The 24129-nt window shown below is 41.4% G+C and overlaps 1 protein-coding gene across 1 annotated transcript in view; it reads right to left on the bottom strand.

The window, feature by feature from the left end:
* Nucleotides 1-23144, bottom strand: part of ST6GALNAC2 (ST6 N-acetylgalactosaminide alpha-2,6-sialyltransferase 2) — a 55781-nt gene extending 32637 nt beyond the window's left edge. The window contains exon 1 of the mRNA XM_070934602.1: nucleotides 22946-23144. Coding sequence (XP_070790703.1) covers nucleotides 22946-23067 — 122 coding nt within the window. The 5' untranslated portion in view covers nucleotides 23068-23144. The remainder of the gene's footprint in view (nucleotides 1-22945) is intronic.
* Between the last annotated feature and the right edge of the window lie 985 nt (nucleotides 23145-24129).

Here is a 24129-nt window from a genome sequence, read left to right as displayed (position 1 = left end):
AGGCGTCCTTGTCTGCAGCGGACGAATGTTTGGTCTTTTTAGGAAGTGGAGCGCCAGACGAAGCCGATGGTTGCGAAGAGCGTTTTCGGGACTTTTTACGCTGCTTGGTCTGTTCGCGAAGGCGCTCGGGGGAGCTGTTGTTGTCCTCTAGTTCTGATGAGAGATCACGTTCCGCCATGCTAGGACCTCTTGTTTTCTTTTTCTTTTCTTTTCTTTTTGTTTATGAAAGGATGAAGATGAATTTCAAGTAAGTATTTTATATTTTTATGGTTATGTAGATAGGAACATATATATATAGTTATTGATTTTTTTTTTTTACAGGAAATAGCTGAGGATTAACAGTAGCGAATATACAGATCCAAAAAGGCTAGCAGGTAAGTCCAGGAGGAGAGGAGGGGGAGGCGGGAGGAGGAGTACTGAAAACTAGCCGATTGCTCCACAGAGGCAACCTAGTGAAAACAGCAAATGCCAGCAGAGGGGAAGATTGGCCTCTAGGAGTCAATTGCGCATGCGCGAAAGCAGTTGCTAGGCAGAAAATCACAACCATTGCATCCACTTTCCCTTAGGGCAAAGAGAATGGCACCAGGCAAGGCTGCAGGCCGAGGGCAACAGGTTCAGCTGGAAGGCTCCTCCTTTAAATCTCCCCTGAAGGACAGTAGAACCCAGCTGGGCAAGGGAAAGTCCAATCTGTGAGGGAGGCTTCGTGGGGGAGGGTGTAGATAAGCGCGAGCTGCCGCTAAGCGCAGCTCCCAGTGCTGAGGCGGTTAAAAATGGCGCACAACTATCAAACTGTCCAAGCGCCGCCGCCGAAAAACCCCCGTGGAATGCGGAATGCAGCCAATGCTCAAGGAAGTCAGCAGAAGCCTCAGAAGCGCTTCCCGGGCTGTGCAGAGACAGGAGGGCGGTCCGGCGATCAAGGGACGCTCGAGGGGCGCTCCGGTGCTTGAGGGGCACTCCGGCGACCGAAAAGACTGCAGGAGGAGGCTACGCCGGTATCTCTGCGATAGCAAAGCATGCAATCACTCAGAAGTGATCCTGACGCTTGTCCAGTCACAAACAATGATAGAGAGAGAGACGCCGCTGAGAGCAGGGCATCAATCTCAAGCCGCCAAATTCAAACTGAAGTCCAAACGGCGAGGGCGGTATTGCCGGCAGGCCGGGGAACCTACCCACACGCCTGCGGCTATTAAGCGACATTGAGGGACAGATAATTAGCCGCGCTTCAGAGGAAGAGAAAAGTCACTGACAGCCTGCCTGAGGCAGCAGGCAGACTCACCCCCGGCAGAAATTAACGAAGAGAAGAGAACTGATGAAATAATGTGGGAAACTCTTGAAGAATCCAAAGCTTCAGGAACAAAGTATAGTAGGATAGCAGAGAAATTTTCAGACAGTGTCACAGGCTCAACTGAGTGAACTAAACTGGGACTCTGTTGAGCAAGTGAGCGTGTCTGAAGAGAAATCTCTTAAAGGAACACACTCAGTGTAGGCTACTCAACTACTGAACTACCCGAAGCTTTGGATTCTCCAAGCTGTGCATTGGAGAATAAACTTTTTTCCCCCAGATTAATTACACCCACTCTGGCAGCCATCTTCAGAAACTAGCCTATAGTATACTTTCAAAATTTCAAATCTATGTATTAACACAAAAATACTCTCTAGATTTTAGGTAAGGAACCTGTAGCTTTCCAAATGCTATTGGCCAGTAATATGTGCCCATAAGGCTTGAGGCTGTTGCAAGTTTGGAATTCATCACCTGGGAGGTCAGATATTGCTTAGCCATTTTGTTACTTGCTTGCTTGCTTATTTAAAATATTTATATAGTTGCTATCTTATAATCAACTCTGGTTGGCTCCCAATCAACATTAAGGGAAATTGTGGATTTTCTCTTATTTCTAAAATATCTGATTTTTGAGAACTAACTACTCTGAGCCCATGTTTCATGCCGAGTTATTCAAAGGTGATGAATGACCCTCCAGCTTCTTGCATATGTGATATGGTTATTTCATGAAGGGTTGAATGGTACAGAGAAAGCGCCAGCCAAAGTAAACAATGAAGTTGTTCCTTGATGTATATTTTCATCTGCTTCTACGGCATGCATCGTTTTTCTGCAAATGTATAAGGAAAAATGTTAATTGCAACTAGTTGAAATATACAAATTGGAGCACAGCTTCTGGATATTATGTGTTGCCAATGATTCTCAGAGTTGATCAAGTTCTTTTTCCTGGAGGAAAAAAAGTGAAGAAAGTCTTACTGCATAAGGGAATGTTTGAGAAATTTATTTAGGCTAGCAAACAGAGTTTAATATAATTTGACTTGCTCAAGCATCTTCCATATTATTTCCATGCTTTTAGAGGGAACTTAAAACTAACAAAAACTAAAATATAAGGTTTTAGCAGAATTTCCATTAAGAAAAAACGTCCGCTGATGTCTTAAAACTTGGCTTAGACTTATTTCTTGGCTGCATATGTTGTTCTTAGCCTTTCCAAGAATATATGCTTTGAATTAATATTTAATGAGACACATATTCTACTTTAAGTTGCTGACTTATTGTAATGAGCACATTTGCAAAAATCACTCTGAATGAACTACTAAACTTTGATATAAATGCTTAGATCAACGTTTATTGTAAAGAGAGATAAGATTCTGGGCAGATGGAAGGTTGATATTCCTAATTAGGTTTGCTCCATCACAAACATTCTTAGAATTACACAGCAAATACAGACCAGGGATAAAATGATTGGTGATAAGCAGTATATCTGAAAACTCTTAACTTTTTCATATTTTTTGTAGTCAGAAACAGGCTTAGCAGCTCCTAAAATGAAGATGGGCAAAAATGGTAATCTAATTAGTTAATTATAGTGGGCCATCATTTCACAACATGGTACTCTCCAAGTAATCTGCATCTTCAGCTAGTATATGGAAGCTTTTTCTCTTGCAGTGTGACACAAAAAAGGAGTCATTTGTGTTGTAAATCACATCAGTTTAATTGGACAATAAAATAAAACCCAAAACACTCAGGCAAAAATTACTGAGGAATTAATAATTTCCAGCCCCTGAAGACAAAGAAAAGGGGGTCAATCTATTTTTCCAAAGAACCTGAAGCCAGGACAAGAAGCAATGGGTGGAAATTAATCAAGGAGAGAAGCAACCTAGAACTAAGGAGAAAATTCCTGACAGTTAGGACAATTAACCAATGGAACGGCTTTCCTCCAGAAGTTATGGGATGCTCCAATGGTGAAGATTTTAAAGATTGGACAACCATTTGTCTGAAATAGTATGGAGTTTCCTGCCTGAGCAAGGGATCGAGGTAGAAGACCTCCAGGGCCCCTTCCAATCTATTATTCTGTTATTCCCCCATCTGCTCCACTGAAGCCTTGGTAGAAATCTTAATCTACTCCTCCCAAAACCTGAGAGAGTGGAATCTATGGAAATATTTCTCTCACTAGATTATTGTTATGCTCCAGGGAACACAGATATTTCTTCCTGTAAGCAGAGAGCAAATATAATACAGGTGTTACAACCATTTGTTTAGTGGCCAAAGATACAATGGCAGTGAAAAAAGTGACTTGGAACCAGTCCTTGCATTTACACCCAGTCTTTGCACTTACAACTGTCATAGCATCCTACAGTCACATAATCAAAATTTGGGCACTTGGCAACCAGCATTAATTTACAATGGCTGCTATGTCCCTGGGTCATGTAATCACCATTTGCAATCTTCTCAAAAGCAAAGCTTTTGAAAAGCAAAGTCAATGGGGGGAACCTTGGATTTCCTTAATAAATCTGTGATTCACTTAACAACAGTGGCAAAAAAGTTGTAAAATTGGGAACGACTCATTTAATAATTGCCTTGCTTAGTAAGAGATATTCTGATCCCAACTGTGGTCATAAATCAAGTACTATCTATAATGCAAGCAGGGGAGAAAGGTATCATATCTCTTCCTCCATGACTTCCTCTTCCTGGATTTCTTTCTGTATGAATGAAGGCGAATATATGTGTCCCAGGATAATGTTGCAGGATCCAATCTGGGTTGGTCCCCGGGATCAGAGATTTTGTCTTCCAAGCTTTTGGACTCGTGTTGGAACCCATCCTCTCTCTAGTTTCCCTGAGGATGGGCTCCAGCACGAGTCCAAAAGCTTGAAAGACAAAAACTCTGGTTCCGGTGTCTGAGCCAGATTGGATTCTTTCTGTATTCTTCAAAGAAGAGTCCCATGCCTACATGTACTGCAAGGTAAAGCTGAATGGTGTGTAAGTGAATGAAGGTGATTGAGCCCTACCTACTATGAGTTATGGACTTGGGCCACTAAATGATGCACTTCAGGGCACAACTCTTCATGTGTGCCATGCAGCATGTAATCAAATCTTCTGTAATGTGTTGAAGCTGTCCAGCAGGTAAGTATGAGAACCAAGTAGAACCAACATGAAAACTTCAGTAATTGCTGGTGAAATATATAGTGCACAACATACACATAGAGAACTTGATAATCACCAAAATGCAAAAAATCTGGTTTCTAGCTGACAGGAAGAAAGAGCAATTTGAAACCAACAGTTTGGCTTGCAGTAATTAAGAAGTATAAACATGTGATTCCCAGATTAGGAAATGTAGACAAAAGTTCCATTCCCAATTTAAATGGACCTCTTAAATTGACAGAGCAAGAGATCCATTTAAATTAGACTGTGGAACTTCTGTCTATATAGTCTAATGATTGGATTAGAGAAAGACATTTTCAAAAATGGTCACTCTACATGTTGGGTAATCTAGACAAGGGAAAAGATGCTGGAAATTGAAGGAAAGATCAGTGAAGGGCAAGTAGTAGTCCAAATCATCTGAGGACATTAGCTTGAAGAATGCTGGTATAAATTTCAGCACCAAGAAAAAAGACTTTTAACTCTCTAAGTACCACAGGGCTTCTATTATTACGCTGCAAGAGACTAAAGATACTCGGATACCATGGCCAAAGGGGATTCTACAGTTCTTAACACTCTTCATTTTGGCTGTCAATGTTTCAGAGACACATTTAAATGACTCATAAGAAGATAAGAAGCACCAAAGCCACATCAAAGGCATTTAAAACTTTTAAGAAACATTCTAGTCTCCATTCTACTCTCAACACACCAGAAGCACATTTGTGGATGTTTTAATACTACCCTATTTTAGTTTGAATTCCCTCCCGGCACCTTATGTACCTCAGATCAAAAGATTGCCCTAAAGTGTACACTTCAATTATTACTTTAAAAATGGTTGTTTTTCATGAAACCATGAGACCAAAAATTACTTGGTCTCATGGTTTCTTCATAAGAAGAAACCATGAGACCAAGAAACAAGAAGTACCTCATTCATACACTTAGCTTATGTACACACACACACACAGCTTTGCATCTTTAAAATTCAGTCTAAATACTTAACTATTTTTTCTTTTTTAAAAAAATAAGTTTTATCAAGTATTACAACAATTTTTTCCCATCCCTCCTCCCCTCTCTCCTCCACCCCCCCCATCCCTCATCCCCCCTCTCCCTCCAACCCCCCTCCCCCCACCCATCCACCCCGGACTTCCCAGAGCAAATACAAGATATAACATTTAACAAACATAAACTAAAAAATGCTAACTTTCTGTAGGCTCCAAACTCCCTCTTGCTCTTTAACTCCCCTTTCAACTAACAAAACATAATTCAAAAAGAAAATGTTGGTTTCATTCATAAGCTATTTGAAACTTTTTAGTCCGATATTTGTTTTGAATATAGTCAATCCATCTTCTCCATTCCGATATATATCTTTCATTTGAATGGTCCTTCAAGTATGCCGAAATTTTTGCCATCTCTGCTAAATTCACTACTTTTAATGTCCATTCTTTAATAGTAGTTAAGTCTTCCTTCTTCCATTACTGCGCCACCAAAAGTCTGGCTGCTGTTATTAAATTTAAAATCAATTTAGTCTCTATAACCGTACAATCTCTAATTATACCTAACAAAAAGAACTGTGGAGTAAATTTTATCTTCTTTTTGAGAATGTTTTGGATGATCCACCATATTTTTATCCAAAATGCCTTAATTTTTTTTTATATGTCCACCATATATGATAATATGTGGCATTATCACATTCACATCTCCAACACTTAGATTGCAAACTTGGATACATACAGGCTAGCTTTTTAGATCTAGATGCCATCTATAAAACATTTTATAAAAATTCTCTCTTAAGTTTTGGGCTTGAGTAAATTTTACATTTCTAACCCATATTTTTTCCCACGTTTCCATCATTATTGGTTCTTCAATATTTTATGCCCATTTTATCATACAATCCTTAACTAGCTCTGTTTCTGAATCTATTTCTACCAATGCATTATACAACCTTTTTATATGCATTTGACTTTGGTCTCTAATTTGTTTTACCAAGTTCTCCTCCATTTTGCGAGATACCAATTTTCTGATCTTCTCTCCATCTAGCTTGCAGCTGTCCATACTGAAACCGGACATTGTGTTCCTGAACGTCCATTTTCAGGGCGCTGCGACGCCTATCCATGGACGGGTAGTATCTCCTAGTTGCTGGGCAGAACTGAGTGCTAAACCTTCCAATTGTTAGGCCACGCCCACCTCCACCAATCAGCTTCAGTCTTTCCTCACGAAGGCGCAGGAAGATAGTCAATCAGAGACCCCAAAACACAGTAAACAAGATACCAAATAGAACAGGAAGCCGAATGGGTGGGTATGGATTGGAGTCGCAGCGCCCTGAAAATGGACGTTGTGTATTCTGGGACGTGGCGAAGAGGTCCACCAGAGGACGGCCAAAATGGCTCACAATCTGATCGAAGAGGGCAGGCCTGAGAGACCACTCTGCAGGGTCCAAGTGCTCCCTGCTGAGCCAGTCCGCCATGATGTTGTCCTGCCCCGAGATGTGGTCCGCCACCAGAGATGCAGTGTGTCGCTCCGCCCAAGCCAACAAGCTCTCCGACTCCAACATCAGGGACCTGGAGCGTGTGACTCCCTCCCGATTTATGTGTGCCTTGGTGGTGACATTGTCCGTCCGGACCAACACATGTCGCCCCTCCAAGGCATGGACAAAGTGGCGCAATGCGAGCCGAACAGCCCTCAACTCCAGCAAATTGATGCTGTTCGCCCTCTCCGCTGGAGACCACTGACCTTGGATCACGGCATTCTGCAGATGCGCTCCCCAGCCCGAAAGACTGGCGTCGGTAACCAGAACGACCCGTTCTGGTTCGAGAAAAACACAACCTCTTTGTAGTGCGGGGGATCTCCACCACGTGAGTGATAGTCGAGTTTGGGGAGGTAGGACAATCGGATGTGTCGACGAACTGCGTTTCGCCTTCTGGAAGGGAAGCAACAGCCACTGAAGCGGGCGGGAATGTCTGCGTGCCCACGGAACGACGTGGATACAGGATATTAACTTCCCCAACAATTGATTCAAGTGGAGCAGAGGCACCTTCCTCATGGACTGAACGTGCCGCACCATAGTCTCGATGTCTCGAATGCGATCTGGGGAGAGAAACACCTGACCTAACTGAGAATCGATCACCGCACCCAGGTGCTGGAGCCGCGTCGTAGGCGTTAGATGGCTTTTCTGCCAGTTGATGGAGAAACCGTGGTTCTGGAACGCCTGGAGGACCACCTCCATGTCTTTCCGCGCCTGTGACGGGGACGCTGACATCACCAGCAAATCGTCGAGGTAACAGCTGAGACGTATGGAGCGAGATCGGATGGAAGCCGCTACCACCGTCACTAACTTCGTGAAGGTCCTGGGAGCCGAGGACAGACCGAAAGGCATCGCACGATATTGAAAATGCATGTTGTTGTATTCGAAGCGAAGATAGCGACGATGCAATGGGCGGATGGGAACATGCAGGTATGCTTCTCGCAGATCTACAGATTGAAGATAGTCCCCTTGCCTGATGGATGCCAGAATTGACCTGAGCGAGTGCATCTTGAACCTGCGATACAGAATGTACTGATTGAGTCGTTTTAGGTTCAAGATGCCCCTGTGGCCCCCCGATGACTTGGGCACCAGAAACAAGGTAGCGTAGAATCCAGTTCTCTCCTGGCCCTGTGGCACCGGCTCCACGGCGTTGATGGAGAGGAGGTGTGAGATCTCCGCTTCCATGAGCTCCCTCTGGACCTTGCACCGAGAGATGGGGCAACGACGAAAGGTGTTGGGTGGTAGAGTGTGGAACTCGAGGCGAAGCCCCTGTTGGATGGTCGAGCGGATCCAAGCGTCGGTTGTTGAAAGGTCCCACTGGAGGTAGAATTGCTGGAGTCGACCTCCGATAGGACCCGGAATAAACGAGTCAGTTCCCTCTGCCCGGAGGCCGGTAAGAGGAACCTCTGAAGGGACGCTTCACCTGGGATTGGTTCCTGGTTCTGTCACGAAATGGCTGTCTGTCTGATGCCCGGTCAGACATTTGGGCATAAGAGCGCTGGTAGTATGGGCCTCCTGACCCCGAGGAGGATCGAAAGGACTGGCGCTGTGTATAAGGGGTGTATCTCCGCTCCGAACGGCGGAATGAGGATGGCAGCACTTCGCGCTTGTCTTTATCTTCTATTAAGATAGGTTCCAGACAAGGATCGAATAGTGACGGGGCAGTAAATGGAGCTGATGCCAATTTCCACTTAGCCTTGTTGTCTGCGCGCCAATTTCGTAGCCAGAAAAGACGTCTGTTGGTAACCGTTGCCACCATAGCTCGCGAGGCAAATTTTGTCACTGTCAAAGATGCATCTGCAGAGTATTCCGTTGCTGCCACCAGTTTATTAATGTCCTGGTGCAGCCTGGTATCAGTGGGGGGCAACCACTCCTGAAGCTGGCGTAGCCAGATCAGAGAAGCCCTATTGAAAAATGACGTAGCAGTGGCTGCCTTGATAGCCCAGGCCACTGCTTGGTGCGCTTTATGGAACCCCATTTCCATCTTGCGGTCCTCCGCCTTGAGGCCATCCACAACATCTGAAGTCAGCATCGAAGAGGTAGACAAGGCAGCGACCGGGGGGTCAACAGAGGGTACTGCAAGTAGCTCCTCCAGCTGTGACTCAGCAGAATATAGACGTTTGTCCAGGCCACTCGGTGTAGTCAGGGAACCTGGTTGGCCAAAGGCTGATGTAATGACATTGGAAAACAAGGGAGGACAAGGAATCACGTCCTGATCTTGCTTAGAAACGTGGAATAGAGCATCGTGCGGGTGTTGAGATTCCGAAGATCTCTCAGCGGTCCCTTCTGCAATACCAAATTTAGTAGCAACCTTGGCTTTATGAAGTAGGGATTTGAAGACAGAGGGCCGGAACAAGTTTGTGAAGGTGGGCTTCTCTGGAGGAAGATCCTCATCTTCCGAGAATTCGACATCCTCCGGACAAATTTCCCCTTCTTCAGACTCCTCTGAAGAAGATTCAACAGGACGCTGCCGACTGGTACTCAGAACTGGTTCATTAACAGGGGCCGGAGCTGGAGAAGGCTGACAGGTGTTAACTGGCCGAGCTACATCTTGTTGTATCCCGGCTGCTAAGATCTTCGCCAGCGCATCTGACAACATAGATTGAAAACTCACAGGTGTGTCAGGAACCTCTGGGCGGAGCCCCGCCGCAGTAGGTGTAAATGTAGCCTCAGGCAAACGTCTAGAGCCCAAAGAAGCGACAGATTGGTTGGAAACATCAGGCAATGACATTGAAACTCCCTTGGAGCGCTGTAAGTTGGAAGCAGCGAGCCTGGTAGAAGAGACGGATGAGGATCCGGCTTGCAAATTTCCAGAATGATCCTCCCAGTCCTCAGAAGCAGAAAACTGTCTTGACAGAGTCGCCTGTTGTTGTTGGGCCCTCTCAAATTGTTTCTCTAAGGCCTCGTGTCGCCTCTGTCAGGTTTCGGTGTTATCTTAAATAAGTTTCATTTTCAAGCGCAATCTCTCTAATGAATCATTTTTATTTAAGAACATAAAAAGCCGACATTCCTGACTTCATTTTTGCAGCCAAACTGGCCCCTCCTTCCAACCCCCTCCTCTTCCGCTCTCCAACCCCAATGTCCCATTGGCCATCATGCAGATCCATCTCTACCTCCCGGCACGTTCTTTTCACAGGAATGTAGCCCCCACCCTCGTCTCCCAGGAAACACTATCTGTACATACAAAACTAGGTAAAAGTTCATCTTGTTATGTCAGCACTGGAAGAGAGCCTAATTTGGAACGCTGACAGCCTCTGCTCAGCCTTATTCGTAGTGGATGCTTTAGAGGCTGATTTGGATTTGCGAGGCTTGGATTTTGATTTCTTACTGCCCGACTTGGGTTGGAGGGCAGGGTAATCACAGGCGCCCTCTGAATCAGAAGATAAGGCAATGTCTGCCATGGTGAATGGATGGCAGTATAGTGTTAGTGGTAGGCCAAGACCACCAGGGATCAGCACCGAGGCTCCACTCAAGGAAAGCCCACAGTGAAGAAACAGTTGAGCAGGGGCAATGGAAGGCTCAGAAGCCGCTGAGCTCAAACCCCCCCCCCCCAATGTAAATACAGTCAATTCAATGAGGCAAGGGAGGGATCAAGATGAAAGGCTCTGTCCGAAGTTAGGGGCACCAGTCAATCAGGGTGGTAATTAAGGACCAAGTTGCACCCCACCGTTAGCAGGCCAATGTCTCTCAATCATCCCCTTCTTCTTCTTCTTTTTTTTTTTTTTGAGTTTAATTAGTCTCCAAAATGGCGGCCGCCAAGCTGGCAAAGTCCTGAAACAAAATGGCGGCCATCACTCAGCAGATTACCTTCTGCGACGTGGAGCTTGCTTTTGAGGAAAACGGCACCTCCGAAGCCCAACCGAAGCCCAACCGAAGCTGTTTGATCTTTGGGCGCCACCACTCAGACTGAAAACGGCGCCGAAGGTGTCTGACGGTCAGCACTCGCCTCCCTCAGCGCCGCGCTCCCAGCGCTCTCCAGAAAGACGGCGCCGAAGGCGTCCGTCAGTCAGCGCTTACCTCTTTTAGCGCCGCACACTCTTAGCGCTCTACAGCTGATCCAGAATCATTGGAGGCCGCCCGATGAGAAGGCAGGCACTCCGGAGCCGCTTGATGGACGGAGCTGAGGCGAGGGCAGCTCTAATGCTTCAGCGGTAGGCTAGCCCTTCGCCAGCGGCCAGAGAAGCACAGATCCGCCCAGCCGGGTCGGAATCTGGCGTGCTGCAGCCCTGATTGGAGGGGAGATAGGCCAGGCGGCTTGGAGCCCCAAGCTCGCCTGAGGCACGCAGCAATAAGGAATTACCCACGTGGCAGCTCCTCAGCAATTTTAAAAGTGATAAAACAAAAATAAGAAGTTAAAATAACAAAGAAATACTAAGGAAGGTAATTATAATTAGAGAGCACTCAAATTGCCAAGTTCTCACAGCAACTGAGTGAGAAAGACTGAAGCTGATTGGTGGAGGTGGGCGTGGCCTAACAATTGGAAGGTTTAGCACTCAGTTCTGCCCAACAACTAGGAGATACTACCCGTCCATGGATTGGAGGAGCAGCGCAGTGGAAAACATGTTTGAATTTTTCTTTCTTCTCTTAATTGATTCAAAGATTTTAGTTGTAATATACCTCCTTCCTTACTAAGAAGCTCTCTATAAGTAATCACATCTTGTGGGTATTGCCCACATTGGTAACCTATCGTTTAATTTATACTGATACTTTTTCCAGACACGCAGTAAAGCATTTCTTAATATATGACTTTTAAAAATCTTGTCCACTTTCTTATCATATAATAAATAAGCATGCCAACCGTAAACCAAATCATATCCCTCAATATTCAATATTCTTTCTTCTGTTAAATTCATCCAGTCACTAATTGCTGACAGAATAGCTGCCTCATAATATAATCTTAAATTGGGCATTTTGAGACCTCCTCTTTCACGTATATCCTGCATTATTTTTTGTTTTATTCTCGGTCTCTTCCCTGCCCAGACAAAATTATTAATACCCTTCTGCCATATCTTCCAATTTTCATCTTTTTTAAATATTGGTATCATTTGAAAAAGAAACAAAAACTTAGGCAAAACATTCATTTTTACTGCTGCTATTCTTCCGAACAAAGATAATTGTAATTTTTTCCAATTTTCCATCTCTCTCTGTATTTTTTGCCACAACGGATCATAATTATGCTTAAATAATTTCGCATTTGATGTCATAATATAAACCCCTAAATACTTAACTTTTTTTACTATTTCAAATCCTGTTAGTCTTTCTAATTCATCTTTTTGATTTGTAGTCATGTTTTTAGTTATTATCTTCATTTTCCCCGCATTTATTTTAAATTCAGATACTTGTCCATATTGATTAATTATATCCATTAAACCTACAACCGACTGTAATGGCTGGGTTAAAGTAACAACCAAGTCGTCTGCAAATGCTCGTAATCTGTAGTCATACTGCCTAATTTTAATTCCATTTATTTTATCCGACCCACGTATCTTACTCAACAAAAATTCCAAAGTCAAGATAAACAATAATGGAGACAAAGAACATCCTTGTCTTGTTCCTTTTTCTATATTAAAAGTATCTGTTAAACTACCATTAATTATTATTTGCACTGTTTCTGATATATTGCCTTAATAGATTGTGTAAAATATTCTCCAAACTGCATCTTTTCTATTATTTTCAATAAGAAATGCCAATTCAATTGATCAAATGCTTTCTCCGCATCAAGAAATATTAGCACTGCAGGGATTTGGTTGTTCTTCCCCAAATACTCTAATAGGTTAACAACTTGCCTTACATTACTCTTCATTTGTCTACCATTTATAAAACCAGTTTGATCATTATGTATCATTTGTTGCATGACTGTCTTTAACCTATTTGCTAGTACTTTAGCAAAAATCTTGTAATCTGTATTTAAAAGTGATATAGGCCTATATTTTTTTGGCTGGGTGTGGTCTTGCTCCTCCTTTGGAATCAGAGAAATAAAAGCTGCCCTCCAGGATGGGGGTACATCTCCTCCAGATTGTATGTTAGTAAATAATTATTTGAGTGGTCCCACCATTTCTAACTACAAGTGTTTATAATAAGCAGCCATCAAACCATCCGTCCCAGGGGCTTTACCCACTTTCAACTGCTTAATTGCAAACATAATCTCCTCAGAAGTTATTGGTTGATTTAGACTCTCCCTTTGCTCTTTTGTAATTATAGGGATATTCTCTTTCTGTAAGTATCTATCTATATCTATATTTTGAATTTTATCACTAGCAAACAACCTCATATATAATTCTAAAAATGCTTTTTTAATCATATTTTGCTGATAAACCTCTTTACCTTTATATTCTATTTTTTCTATGGTCCGTGACTTTTGTTTTTTCCTTAACAGATATGCTAACCATCTCCCTGGTTTATTAGCATTGCAAAAAGTATTATATTTAGCATATTGCAAATTAGTTGCGACCTGATCTTCCATTAGCATATTAAATTGCCCTCGCAGTAAATTAATTGCCTCTTTTATTTTCTTGTCTGCTGGATTCAATATCAGAGCCTGTTCTTTTTTTTAAATTTCCTCTTCTAAGTCCTTCCTTTTTCTTTCCTGTTTACGTCTATGTTTATTATTCAAATATATCAAGATACCTCTCATGTATGCTTTACTTGCATCCCAAACCATTTCCATAGATGTACCCTTATGCATATTTATAATGAAAAATTCTTTCATAAATTTTTTACATTCTTTTACATTTTCCTCATATCTAAACAGATTTTCATTTAACCTCCAAGACTTCTTAAATCCCATTCCATACTCTAATTCCATCCAAACTGGACTATGATCCGTTAAAACTCTTGGGCAGATCTTCGTCTTCTTCACCCTAGAAAAAAGATCATTAGTAATTAATATGAAATCAATCCTAGAGAAAGATTGATGTCTATCGGAAAAAAAGGTAAAGTCTTTTTCTTCAGAGTTCCTCTCTTGCCAGATATCTCTCAACTCCATATCATCCATCCTTTCAAAAAACGATTTTGGCAATCTGGCACGCGTTGAGATACTTTGCAAGAGCCCCTTCTTATCTTTTTTAGTGTCCAAAACTCCATTCCAATCGCCCAATAAGATGCATGATTTATAATCCCATTGTAGTAACTTGGAATGTAAAAGCTTATAAAATTTTTCCTGTTGGTTCGGTGCATATACTCCAATTAAAAGTATTTTTTCTCCTTTTATTAAAAGTTCAATTGCTAAGAATCTTCCTTGATGATCTGCTTCAATTAATTTGGCAATTAAGTCTTTTTTTAGGTATATAACTATACCATTCTTCTTCTCGGGAGCAGATGCAACAAAATGTTTACCTAACCTTGCATTTATTAAATATTTTTGAACTTTCCTTCTAATACGAGTCTCTTGTAGACAGATTACATCATTTTTAAACTGTTTCAAATAATGAAATATTTTTCTCCTCTTTTGTGGTGAATTTAGGCCATTAACATTCCAAGTCAGAAATCTAGTTACCATTCTTGGCCCCCTGAAGCTTTTGGAGCATCTGCTGGAAATCTCCATGCATTTTGCTTTTTGGCCTTGCTCCTCCCACTGCTTCTGTTTTTGTAGTTTCTTGAATCATCTGAAGTTGCTGCACTCTTAATTCTTCTTGACGCTTGGCTGCCGCTCGGGTCTGTCTTTGATCCTTAGGTTCTTCTATTTTTTCGAATACCTCCAAGGCTTGAACAGAAGTCGAAAGTTGTATTAAATCTTCTTGAGTAATCAAAGCTCCCCTTTGGGCCTGTGCCAACAATTCTTCCTTCTCCCCCTTTCTTGCCCCCTCTGCTTCTGTCTTCCTTCTAGCTTCTGGGGACTGTGGGCATCCAGCCTTTAGTACATTGGTGTAGAAATCTCTTGCCTTCCACACTGAGTTAAGACGATATCTTTCTCCTGAATAGTTCACCACTAGTCCAACTGGAACCTCCCATCTGTACTGTATCTGACGGTTTCTCAGTTCTTCCACCAGAAAGGCATAATCCCTTCTGGCTCTCAACATTTTTGGGGGGGGGATTTCTTTCAGTATTAAAACTTCCTGCCCCTGCACTTGAAGTTTATTTTTAAAAGTGACTTGTAGGATTTCATTTGTGTTCTCCTTGTTGTAAAATAGACTACAATGTCTCTTGGTAGATGTTTCTATGTGGCAACCCATGAATTGACACGGTAAATTTTGTCAATTTGCCATTCAAGATTTACTTTTTGATCTCCCATTATCTGTGCAAATGCTTCTGAAAAAATCTCTCTCAAATTCTCTTGCTTATTTTCTTTGAGGCCTCTTATTCTCAAAGCAAATTCCATATCTCTATATTGTATCATTATCACATCGGCCTCTGCTCTTTCCATCTTATTCTGGACCTCTCCCATTTTATTTTCCAAATTTTCATTAGACTGCTTAATTTCTTCCACTTTTTCATCTATTGCTTCAATATGGCCTGCCAGACCTTGGACTGCCATGATAATATCTTCTCTAATTTCCTGATTTCGTTTTTGAATGAACTCTTTAATTTGAGGTATCTCCTCAGCAACATCTCGAATTTTATCCTCAAACACCGAAGTAATTTTTTTTCTATAACAGAGGCTTGTGTTTTAAGGGCTTCCTGTAACATTTCAAGTGTTAATATTGGTGGTTCCATTGGAACAGAGAGAGATTGCAATTTGGACGTTTGAGCTGGGGAACTCCCAGCACTTTTAGGAACAATAGTCTTTATTTGTTTTGAAGCCATTTTTAGTTTCCAACTTAAATTTATTCAGCAACCAGAACAACAAATCCACCAAATCCAGAAATTTCCAGTCTTTAAATAATATCAATCCTTTTTTAAAAAAAACACTGCTATAGTCTTTTTAGCCTTTAATCTTCTTTCTTTCCAAGCAAAGATCTCTAATTTTAGACCGGGGCTGCCAGCGCTAAACAAAACTTTCCTTTTTAACTTTCACTTTCATGCCCCATTAAAGCTCAATCGCCATCTTGGTTTCACTTTCTCCCCTTAGTAATTCAGAAGGAAGTAATACATATTTGGAGTTAAAGTTTAGTACTTGCAAATCTGATCTCTCCTGAGTTTGCTCAGCCTGCTTCCGAATGATGTTTTATTCCAAGTCTTGTTTGCAGGGGTGGTCGCGGCGTCTTCTTGCTTAAAGCAGAAACGTCCTGGATCCGGAGCTGTCGGGCTTCCAGAATTGTTCCTGAGGCTTCTTGGGGAGCTCTATTTGCACCCGTCTGCTCTCTTCCTCCCCTTTTCCCAGGGAGAAAATTTTCAAGCCGCTAGACAGCTGATTTGCACTGTTCTAGTGGCTTTACGCGATCACGGGGCTGGCGCTCACAAAAGGAGTGTCTTCGGCACCTACAGTGCCACCAGAAGTCCCCACTGTTGTTTTTCTTGAGAACTGATTGTATCACTGCAAGCAGGTAGAAATTATGAATTTTGGTGATGCCAGATAATAAAATGAAGGCCGTGAAATAAATTTGTAAATAAGATATGCTAGAGATGTTGCCTATTATTCTCTACAAAATATAGTAGCTGAGAAAAATCCCTGATTTAAAGGGCCTGGAAGTGTCCTTTGACAGCACATTTCCAAATGTGACTAAGTAAGGAGACACTTTGCTTTGTTACTTGAAGTACAACTCATTCCTGAACAGATGCAATATGGTCAGTTAGTTCAGATAAGAAGAATGTTACATGAGTCTGTAATTTAACTAGTTCTTGCCATATATCTTTAGCAAAATCAGAAAACCAGTATTTATTCAAATTTCATCTAGGAGGGTCTGGATGTTTCATCTTGCAGTCTACAGTCCTCCTATAGCCAATGAACTATGAACTCATCATCTTTAAATCCAAAACATGAAAGCCTTTCATTTCCTTTCCCTCCTCTCTCAATGACCACCATTCATAGCCCTACATTTTCACTGGGAAAAGCATTACATTTACTATTCTTGCTGTCATAAAAGTATTATCTTTAACAGAAATATTATCTTTTTAAGTTCAATGTCTTCCTCACTTCTCCAACCCCACTTCTCTATCAGTGTTTATCAACAGTTGAGCCAAAGGAAGCCAAACTAAAACCTCTTTCATTTTTTCCATTAACCATTAGTTGTGAATTCATTAAGCATTATACACACTTTCTTTTAAAGAATGGTGGCAGGGATGCTTCAAAGTGAAAGGTTGACATCTAGCCACCTGTTATTTTACTCTCCAGATGGAACCAGAAGGCCATTTTAGAAGCAAAGATGGTAGGTATCTGGAGGTGAGGATTTGTTCTGAAGCATTTTCAGACATGCAAAAAAGAAAGGAAAAGCTGGACAGGCAGATCTCATTACCACTACCTAATAAGGAAAGGCTTTGAGAATGGCAGTGAGGCAAGCAGAAGAGGTGGGGATGACTTGAGGGAATGGAAAAAGTAAGCTGGGAGACCAAGATAGAGCTGCAATAGCTCAGGGAGTCTGCAAAAGCAATAGATAAGGAAAGGCAAGCCTGGCAAAAGGCCATGTGCTTGCTTCTGGACATAGGGAAGTTTTAAACCAAGTTTAAAAGTGAAAGGGGGGGGGGAAATCAAAGAATGGGATGGCTGGATCTAGTAAACTAGATGAAAGAGAGACAAAGAGTGGGAGCCTAAGTAGCGATGCATGAGTGAGAGAAAGGACTATGTATTTAAAACAGTGAGATGTGTGCTTAGCCAATGCCTTTAGCAATGCACTAGAGAGTTGGGGAAAATTGCTTATTAATTTAAATCATTTATCTTTCTGCGAAAAGGGCTTCTGTAGGAGTATTTTTCTACTTCAAATCCCCTCTTCCTGTGGCTTCCTTTTGCTTTTGTAAGATTCTTTGTACTTTTACCTATAGAACTCCATGGGGAGGGGATGTTAAGAAAAAATTGAAGCTGATCTTCCTCTCGGTAATTCCTCCAATAATTTAACTGCAATACAGCATCAGCCCATCTAATCTAGGATTCTGTATCATACAATTGCCAACCAGATGCTTTTAAGAAGCTCACACGCAGGAACTGCTACTGAAGAGTTTGTTCTACAGTAGAAGTAGCGGATCATTCTTCCTTGATTTGTCCTACTATTTTTAAAGCTATTTTGACTGGTCATCACCCCACATCTGATATCAATGATTTCTACATTTTAAGTATGCATTGTACAATGAAAAACACTTTTTTTGGAACTAAGATGAAAAACAGAGCTTTTGTCAGCAAAGTGGAGAATTACTAATAAATCACTTCTTTAGCAGACCTCAGGCAATTCTGAATTTCTGAGCCAAATTTACTTCATCCAACATAAATAGTTTATAGTAAAAAAAAAAAAGTCAGAAGGCTTTAGGAAAGCCCTGAAAGACCTAGCAAATCTGTATGCCTTCTTCAGTTTAAAAATTCAGATTAAAAAGAAAAAAGGCAAAAAACAGTTGATTGTTTTTTTCCCAATTCTTAACTTCACTATAAACTCTTAAACTTCACTATAACATAACACAACTGAAGTCAAATATATTTTACTGTAATCTTTTCAGGAATAGATTTTTAATATTACACTGAAAGATAGAGAGGTAATAAGAGTAATTTATTTTATATATGACACATATGGGTGACATATAATAGAATTAGAACAACTCATGGGATGTGTGCTGACTCCCTGTATAAATGGGGAAAGACACCTTCAGCACAATGTGATTGCGGGGCCCCGCGACAGACTATCCAGCATATAGTGAGGGAATGCCCTAACAGAAGGTATCCAGGAGATTCTAGGGACTTCCTCTGCATAACAACGGCAGCTACTGACTGGATCTCCAAACTCGACATTAAACTTTGAAATGTTATTTCTGTTTTCCTTTTAGGTTTCTTACTGTTTTTTTATTGTTTTAATTGTTTTTAACCTGTAAAAATGAAGTGTTTTAATACTGTGTGTGACCAACCATACGCTAAATAAATAAATAAATTTTATATATTCTAATTATTAATTGAAATGACACTCACCAAATAACTCTAGGAAGTTACAAGAAAGGCTTTAAAAAGGCGGAGTCCTTGGTACTCTCTGTACGTGGTTGTTTCCTTGCAGACATTTGAATACCCAACTAAGCAACATCATCAGTACTAGTAAGTATGGGATTTGCTCCCTGTTTATATACAGTGGCTTGCCTTGCCAGCATTAGTAGGGGTGTAGTCTTCTCCTTGGTAGTTCCTTGATTAGGGTATTGTTTTCTGCTTGATTGTCTGTCTGGTGTTAATCCCTGCTTATTTATCTGCTTATCTATTAACCTGTTTATTTAAAATAAGTCCCATTAGGTGACACTGTTACATCGATGGACCTCGAACACACCAACCCTGCTAAACCTTGTAGGATGGGCAGAGATAACTGGAGACAGATAGTCCTGTAAATATATCCAGGTCCTCTGTCATGTAAGATTGGGAATAAGATGAGGAAGGTCCAAGTCCATACTTAACTAGGGAAAGTCAGTGGTGAGTTTGAGCCAGTCACTATCATTCAGCCTGATTTATTTTGCAAGTTGTTTTAGTGGAATTAAGATTATAATCCAAAAATGACAATTACTATGAACACTAACAAAATGAGAAGACTATTAAATTAAGTAGGGCTTGAACATGGAATATTTAGCAGCATTTCAGCCCTATAAAAGAACCTGCCTGCGCAATTTGCATTTCATATGTAATGTTCCCACTTTATATGCTGGATTAGTTGTCCAGCCTTACTCTTAGCTTCAAGTTTTTCATTTTCCTGGAGAAAATAAACAAGCATTAGTCTTGCAGCAGATTCTAACAGAGATCTGCAAACTATCATTTTCTCTCATTTTCCCACATTTAAAGAAGCATACTTTAAGCTTAATAAAAGCAAGGTTGCTCATAAATACTGTGTCTGACTTTACCACTGTTCTGAGACATGTGATGAGGCTTCTTTGTAACTTTTTGATAAGGAGATTATGTAATACAGCCTTGAATTCCCATATTCCCCCAATAGCTTGTTTACTATTAAAAGTTAAGAACAGTTTTTAAAAATGGAATGGTAGAAGAGTGAACCATAGCTTCCAATATATTATGAACTTGTATGACCTTTTAAACTATAACTTTCATTTTACATTGAAAAAAGAATCATGAATTCCTTTCGGTTCTATCAAACTATGATGATCTAGATAAAGAAACAATTTCTTCATTCCCTTCAGTTTCACAGAGTTTATATAGTATAGTCAATTCATGTCTGATCCATTCAGACAAGATTATAAAGTATTTTTTGATACTACAGATTCTGTATACAATCATTATCAAAGTATTAATGGAATAATGTTTCCTAGTATGACTTTTTGAGTTTTTCTAGAATACACACATCTTTCCTAGATGTAATTGAACAGCCAGTAAATCTCCAAAATTCTTTTGAAGTCCTGCAAAAGTGCACTTCATTTTACATTCTTATTAGAATCAGTAATCCATACCCATTAGCATATACAATATAAAAAGTTACATTTATGATAACCAGGGTCACATTATTTGATGACTTCTTGATTGCTTCCACAGAAAATTTGACCACAATTACAGATGCTATCATTAGAATCAGAACATAGAACTGGTGTGTGCCAAAGATCTGTCTATCTGGGATGTTGTTGCAAGATAGGTAAAATAAATTGGTTCCTTAAATACCTATAAAAGTTACAACATTACATGAATGATTTCAATTTCTTCTGAACCACAAGGATAAGTCCATTCAAGTAAGGAGACAACAGTGTTCTTTAAGACAAAAGACTTTATGGTGGACATTTATCAAGGACAGATGCAACCTAGAACTAAGGAGAAATTTCCTGAGTGGGACTGCTTGCCTCCAAAAGTTCTGGGTGCTCCATCATTAGATATTTTTAAAAAGAAACTGGGCTGCCATTTCTCTGGAACAGTATAAGATCTCCTGCTTGACAGGGCGGTTGGACTAGAAAATCTGCAAGGTCCCTCCAAACTGTTATCCTGTATTTTATGACAAGGGTTATAAAATGAGGGACTTATCATGTATAGTCTCCAATGGGAGACTGTACATAATAAGCATGACAAAGTCTGAAAGTTCAATTGCTCTCAAAGGTAGATGTTTCCCAGCTATCTTTAGGCCTATATAAAACTACACTAACTGATTTTCTCATATACAGCTCATGCATTTTTCATTCAGAATCCACTCAGAGATACTGTTTTGCAAGTTTTTCTAGGATTAGATTGTTTTGTGCTATTGTGGTTTTTGTAGTTATTTCCTTCTATTAGATAGGTTGAAACCAATATGAGCAATTGGCACAATTGGAGTACAGCCAGGATGGATCTGAGATAGGTTATGCTATAAGCATATTTTGTAAGAATGGGAACATTCTTTCCTCTCTGAATCTATTTTCAGGAGCCACCAAACAAGTGCAGAAAGCTTTTCTGAGATCTAGGAAATAAAAGGCTCAATGAAGGTTTACTTGTGGTTTTATTCATTTATGTATATAGTGCCTATCAGAGCAAGCAAGAACTTTTCATTTTTAAAAATAACACTTCAGAATTATATCCTTCTTTAAAATGTCGTAAGAAACAGAGTGGACACAGCTCCCAAATGCTATCTTGGCAGGAAAGAAGGAAGTATAAGTTCATACATCTTTATGTGGATATAACATTTTAATCATTTCTTAATTTCGCAAAAAAAAAAAAATTGAGTGTGTGTGATATGGAGAATAGGTAAAGAAATGGCCACTGTCATTTACAAAGTTTAAAAAACCCAACTGACATGACTATATTGTCCACAAGGAACCTTCACAGACCATTCAGGCTTTTTTTTTTCCCTTAATGATCTCCAAATATGCTGGATCAACTATTTCATTCATTTTAAAACTCCAAAAGCTCAAAATCTAGGAAGGCACGTATAAAGAGGATACACAATGCAATAATCTTAGAGGAAACGGAACCTTCCCAAACATTTTCTTTCATTACCCGAAACTCCTTATCAGAAAGTCCTTTTTACCCAATGTAGGCAAAACACTTTAAGGCCATTTAAATATCCCTGTTGTGATTGGTTAATGGGTTTGTGTGTCATTACCCAAAAGCACACACCTCTTTTACCCAATTTGGGGTAATTTATCCAGGTTTGGGAAGCACTGAACTAAATGTTTAAACTCTTCTTGGTTTATAAAATAGGCACCCTTCCCCCAAAAGTGTATGTCTAAAATAATCGATAATACACTGTGTGATTTCTCCTTGACCATCTCTTTTGAAATATCATGAGCCACATCCTATTAAATTTCTGCATCTTTTTCCCAATACCGAAGTGAAGGTTTTTTTTTAGTGTTAAGTTCATTTGCAACTTCTCTACCTACATGGATTCTTGATTACAAGCAAAGAAACCATAGAATGTACTACTTGCTCAAGGCTAGACCACAAATATGAGGTAATACGATTCTAACCCTTACCACAGCTTTCCTTTACCTGCTGCTCCCAGATATGTTGGGATTACAGTTGCTAGCCAGCATGGGCTGTTAACCACGGTGGCTGGGCATTCTGGGAGCTGTAATCCACACAAATCTACAGGACGCAGAGTTAGGGGAAAGCCGATTACCGTTACAATATATTCAAAACCCTTCGGCTTAAAAGAAAAATACGAAACGGGTCCTCTGAATTATGGGTCTGCCTACTTTGAAACTTTTTAACACCTTTCTTGGGAGGCTGGTGAAGAACATGGTGAAGTAGTAGCTCCACCGCCTTTCTGGCTGCTTTGAGCGCTTTGTTCTTCCACAGGGTTGCAAAGTGTTACTTCAATGGCACGCTTGTGCATTTGTTGGTTTTCACCCAAAAAAAAGGTAAAAAAATAAAAATGAATTACATTTTGTCTCCCCACCGTCACTCATCTTATCCAGCACAAGGGTGGCTACCCAGGTTTCCGAGCAAGTCTCCTATTCCTAGCCACCAACAGCGTTAAGAGTCCGTCCCCGTCCCCCGTCCCCACCGCCAAGCCTTTGATTTTGAAAGATTCCCTTTCGAGCCTGTCCCCAAGTCTTCTTACCTGGCCGCAGTCCCGGCGCAGAGGGGCGAATCCGCCGTGTAGTAATGTCCGAGGAAAATGACAGAGAGCCCTAATCCTACCAGGAACAAAAGGCAGAGCCTCTTCCTCCGCGGAGACCCCATTCAGGAAAAGGAGGGCGCGCTGAGGGGAAACGCGCCGCCAGCGCCACGGGGACTCCTCTTACTAGCTAGGCTGGAGCACCCTAACTCTGACTAGGGAAGAAATCAAATCACCTCCACTCTCCAGCGACGCCTTCTCTCTTCCCCCCCCCCCAAAGCTTTAAACAGCGGAGGCTTTATCTCCTCCTCCCTCCTCCCTCTCGCTCTTTGGAAAAGTTACGGAGCTCAGAGCAGAAAGGTCTTCCTCCAGAGCCCGGGTGTTGTGCCTTGCCGCGCCGCAATAAAGACTTTGGGCTCGCCTGGTTTCTCCCTGCTTTTCCATCTGTTGCTCGCTGCTTGACGCACCTTCAGCCGGTTAGCTAAGAGAGCAAGAAAATGGGGGGCGGAGGATGGTGGTGGTGGTGGTGGGGGAGAGAAACGCCGCGCCAGGGTAACTGGTTCGGACTCGTTTGCAATGGTGGAGGGGGGCGACGCTTCTCGGAGCTGCCTTAAATCATTCCCTTCGACGTCCCTTCTCTTCTTTCACGTCGACCTTGAAAAGAAGTAGTCCAATAAGATAGTTCACTGAGATATAAACCGGTCGGTTTTTCTAGAGTCACCCGTTTACCCACACTTTGCAGTTTGCACGGATCGATGCAAAACGCAAGGCTGAGGTACATCCGGAAAGGAAAAGCTGCGGCTTGAATTCACCCAACTTCTCTACTACAATGCATAAAAGTGAGATGGCGGGGGAGGGGAGGGGGGAAGGACAGCGGAAAGAAACTTCTTTGATAGTGTGCTTAGTGGCAGTCATTTAGCGAGTGATCCGATACTATAATGCCGTCTTGGCTTGCCCAAAAGAGCAGTCATTAGAAACCAACAGCGAACGGCGGTCGCATAGGGAAGGCCTAACGTCGAACAGGGAAATTGAGGGATTTTCTGCCAACATGCTTAAACACCCTATGAACCAACCAGTACCCTACACAAGTGATCAATAGGAGAGTGCAAAGAACATCATTCAAATTGCCCCAGTTGGAGTTGTCACCTATTTTGGAGCAAGAAAAATCCCAGTTCCAGGAAAGGAAA

The sequence above is a fragment of the Pituophis catenifer genome, unplaced genomic scaffold (assembly GCF_029215685.1).
Source record: "Pituophis catenifer annectens isolate HBS135680 unplaced genomic scaffold, rPitCat1.0.hap2 SCAF_2, whole genome shotgun sequence".
Lineage (NCBI taxonomy): Eukaryota > Metazoa > Chordata > Lepidosauria > Squamata > Colubridae > Pituophis > Pituophis catenifer.
Note: the sequence above shows the minus strand (reverse complement) of the source record. Positions and strands in the feature narration are given on the sequence as shown.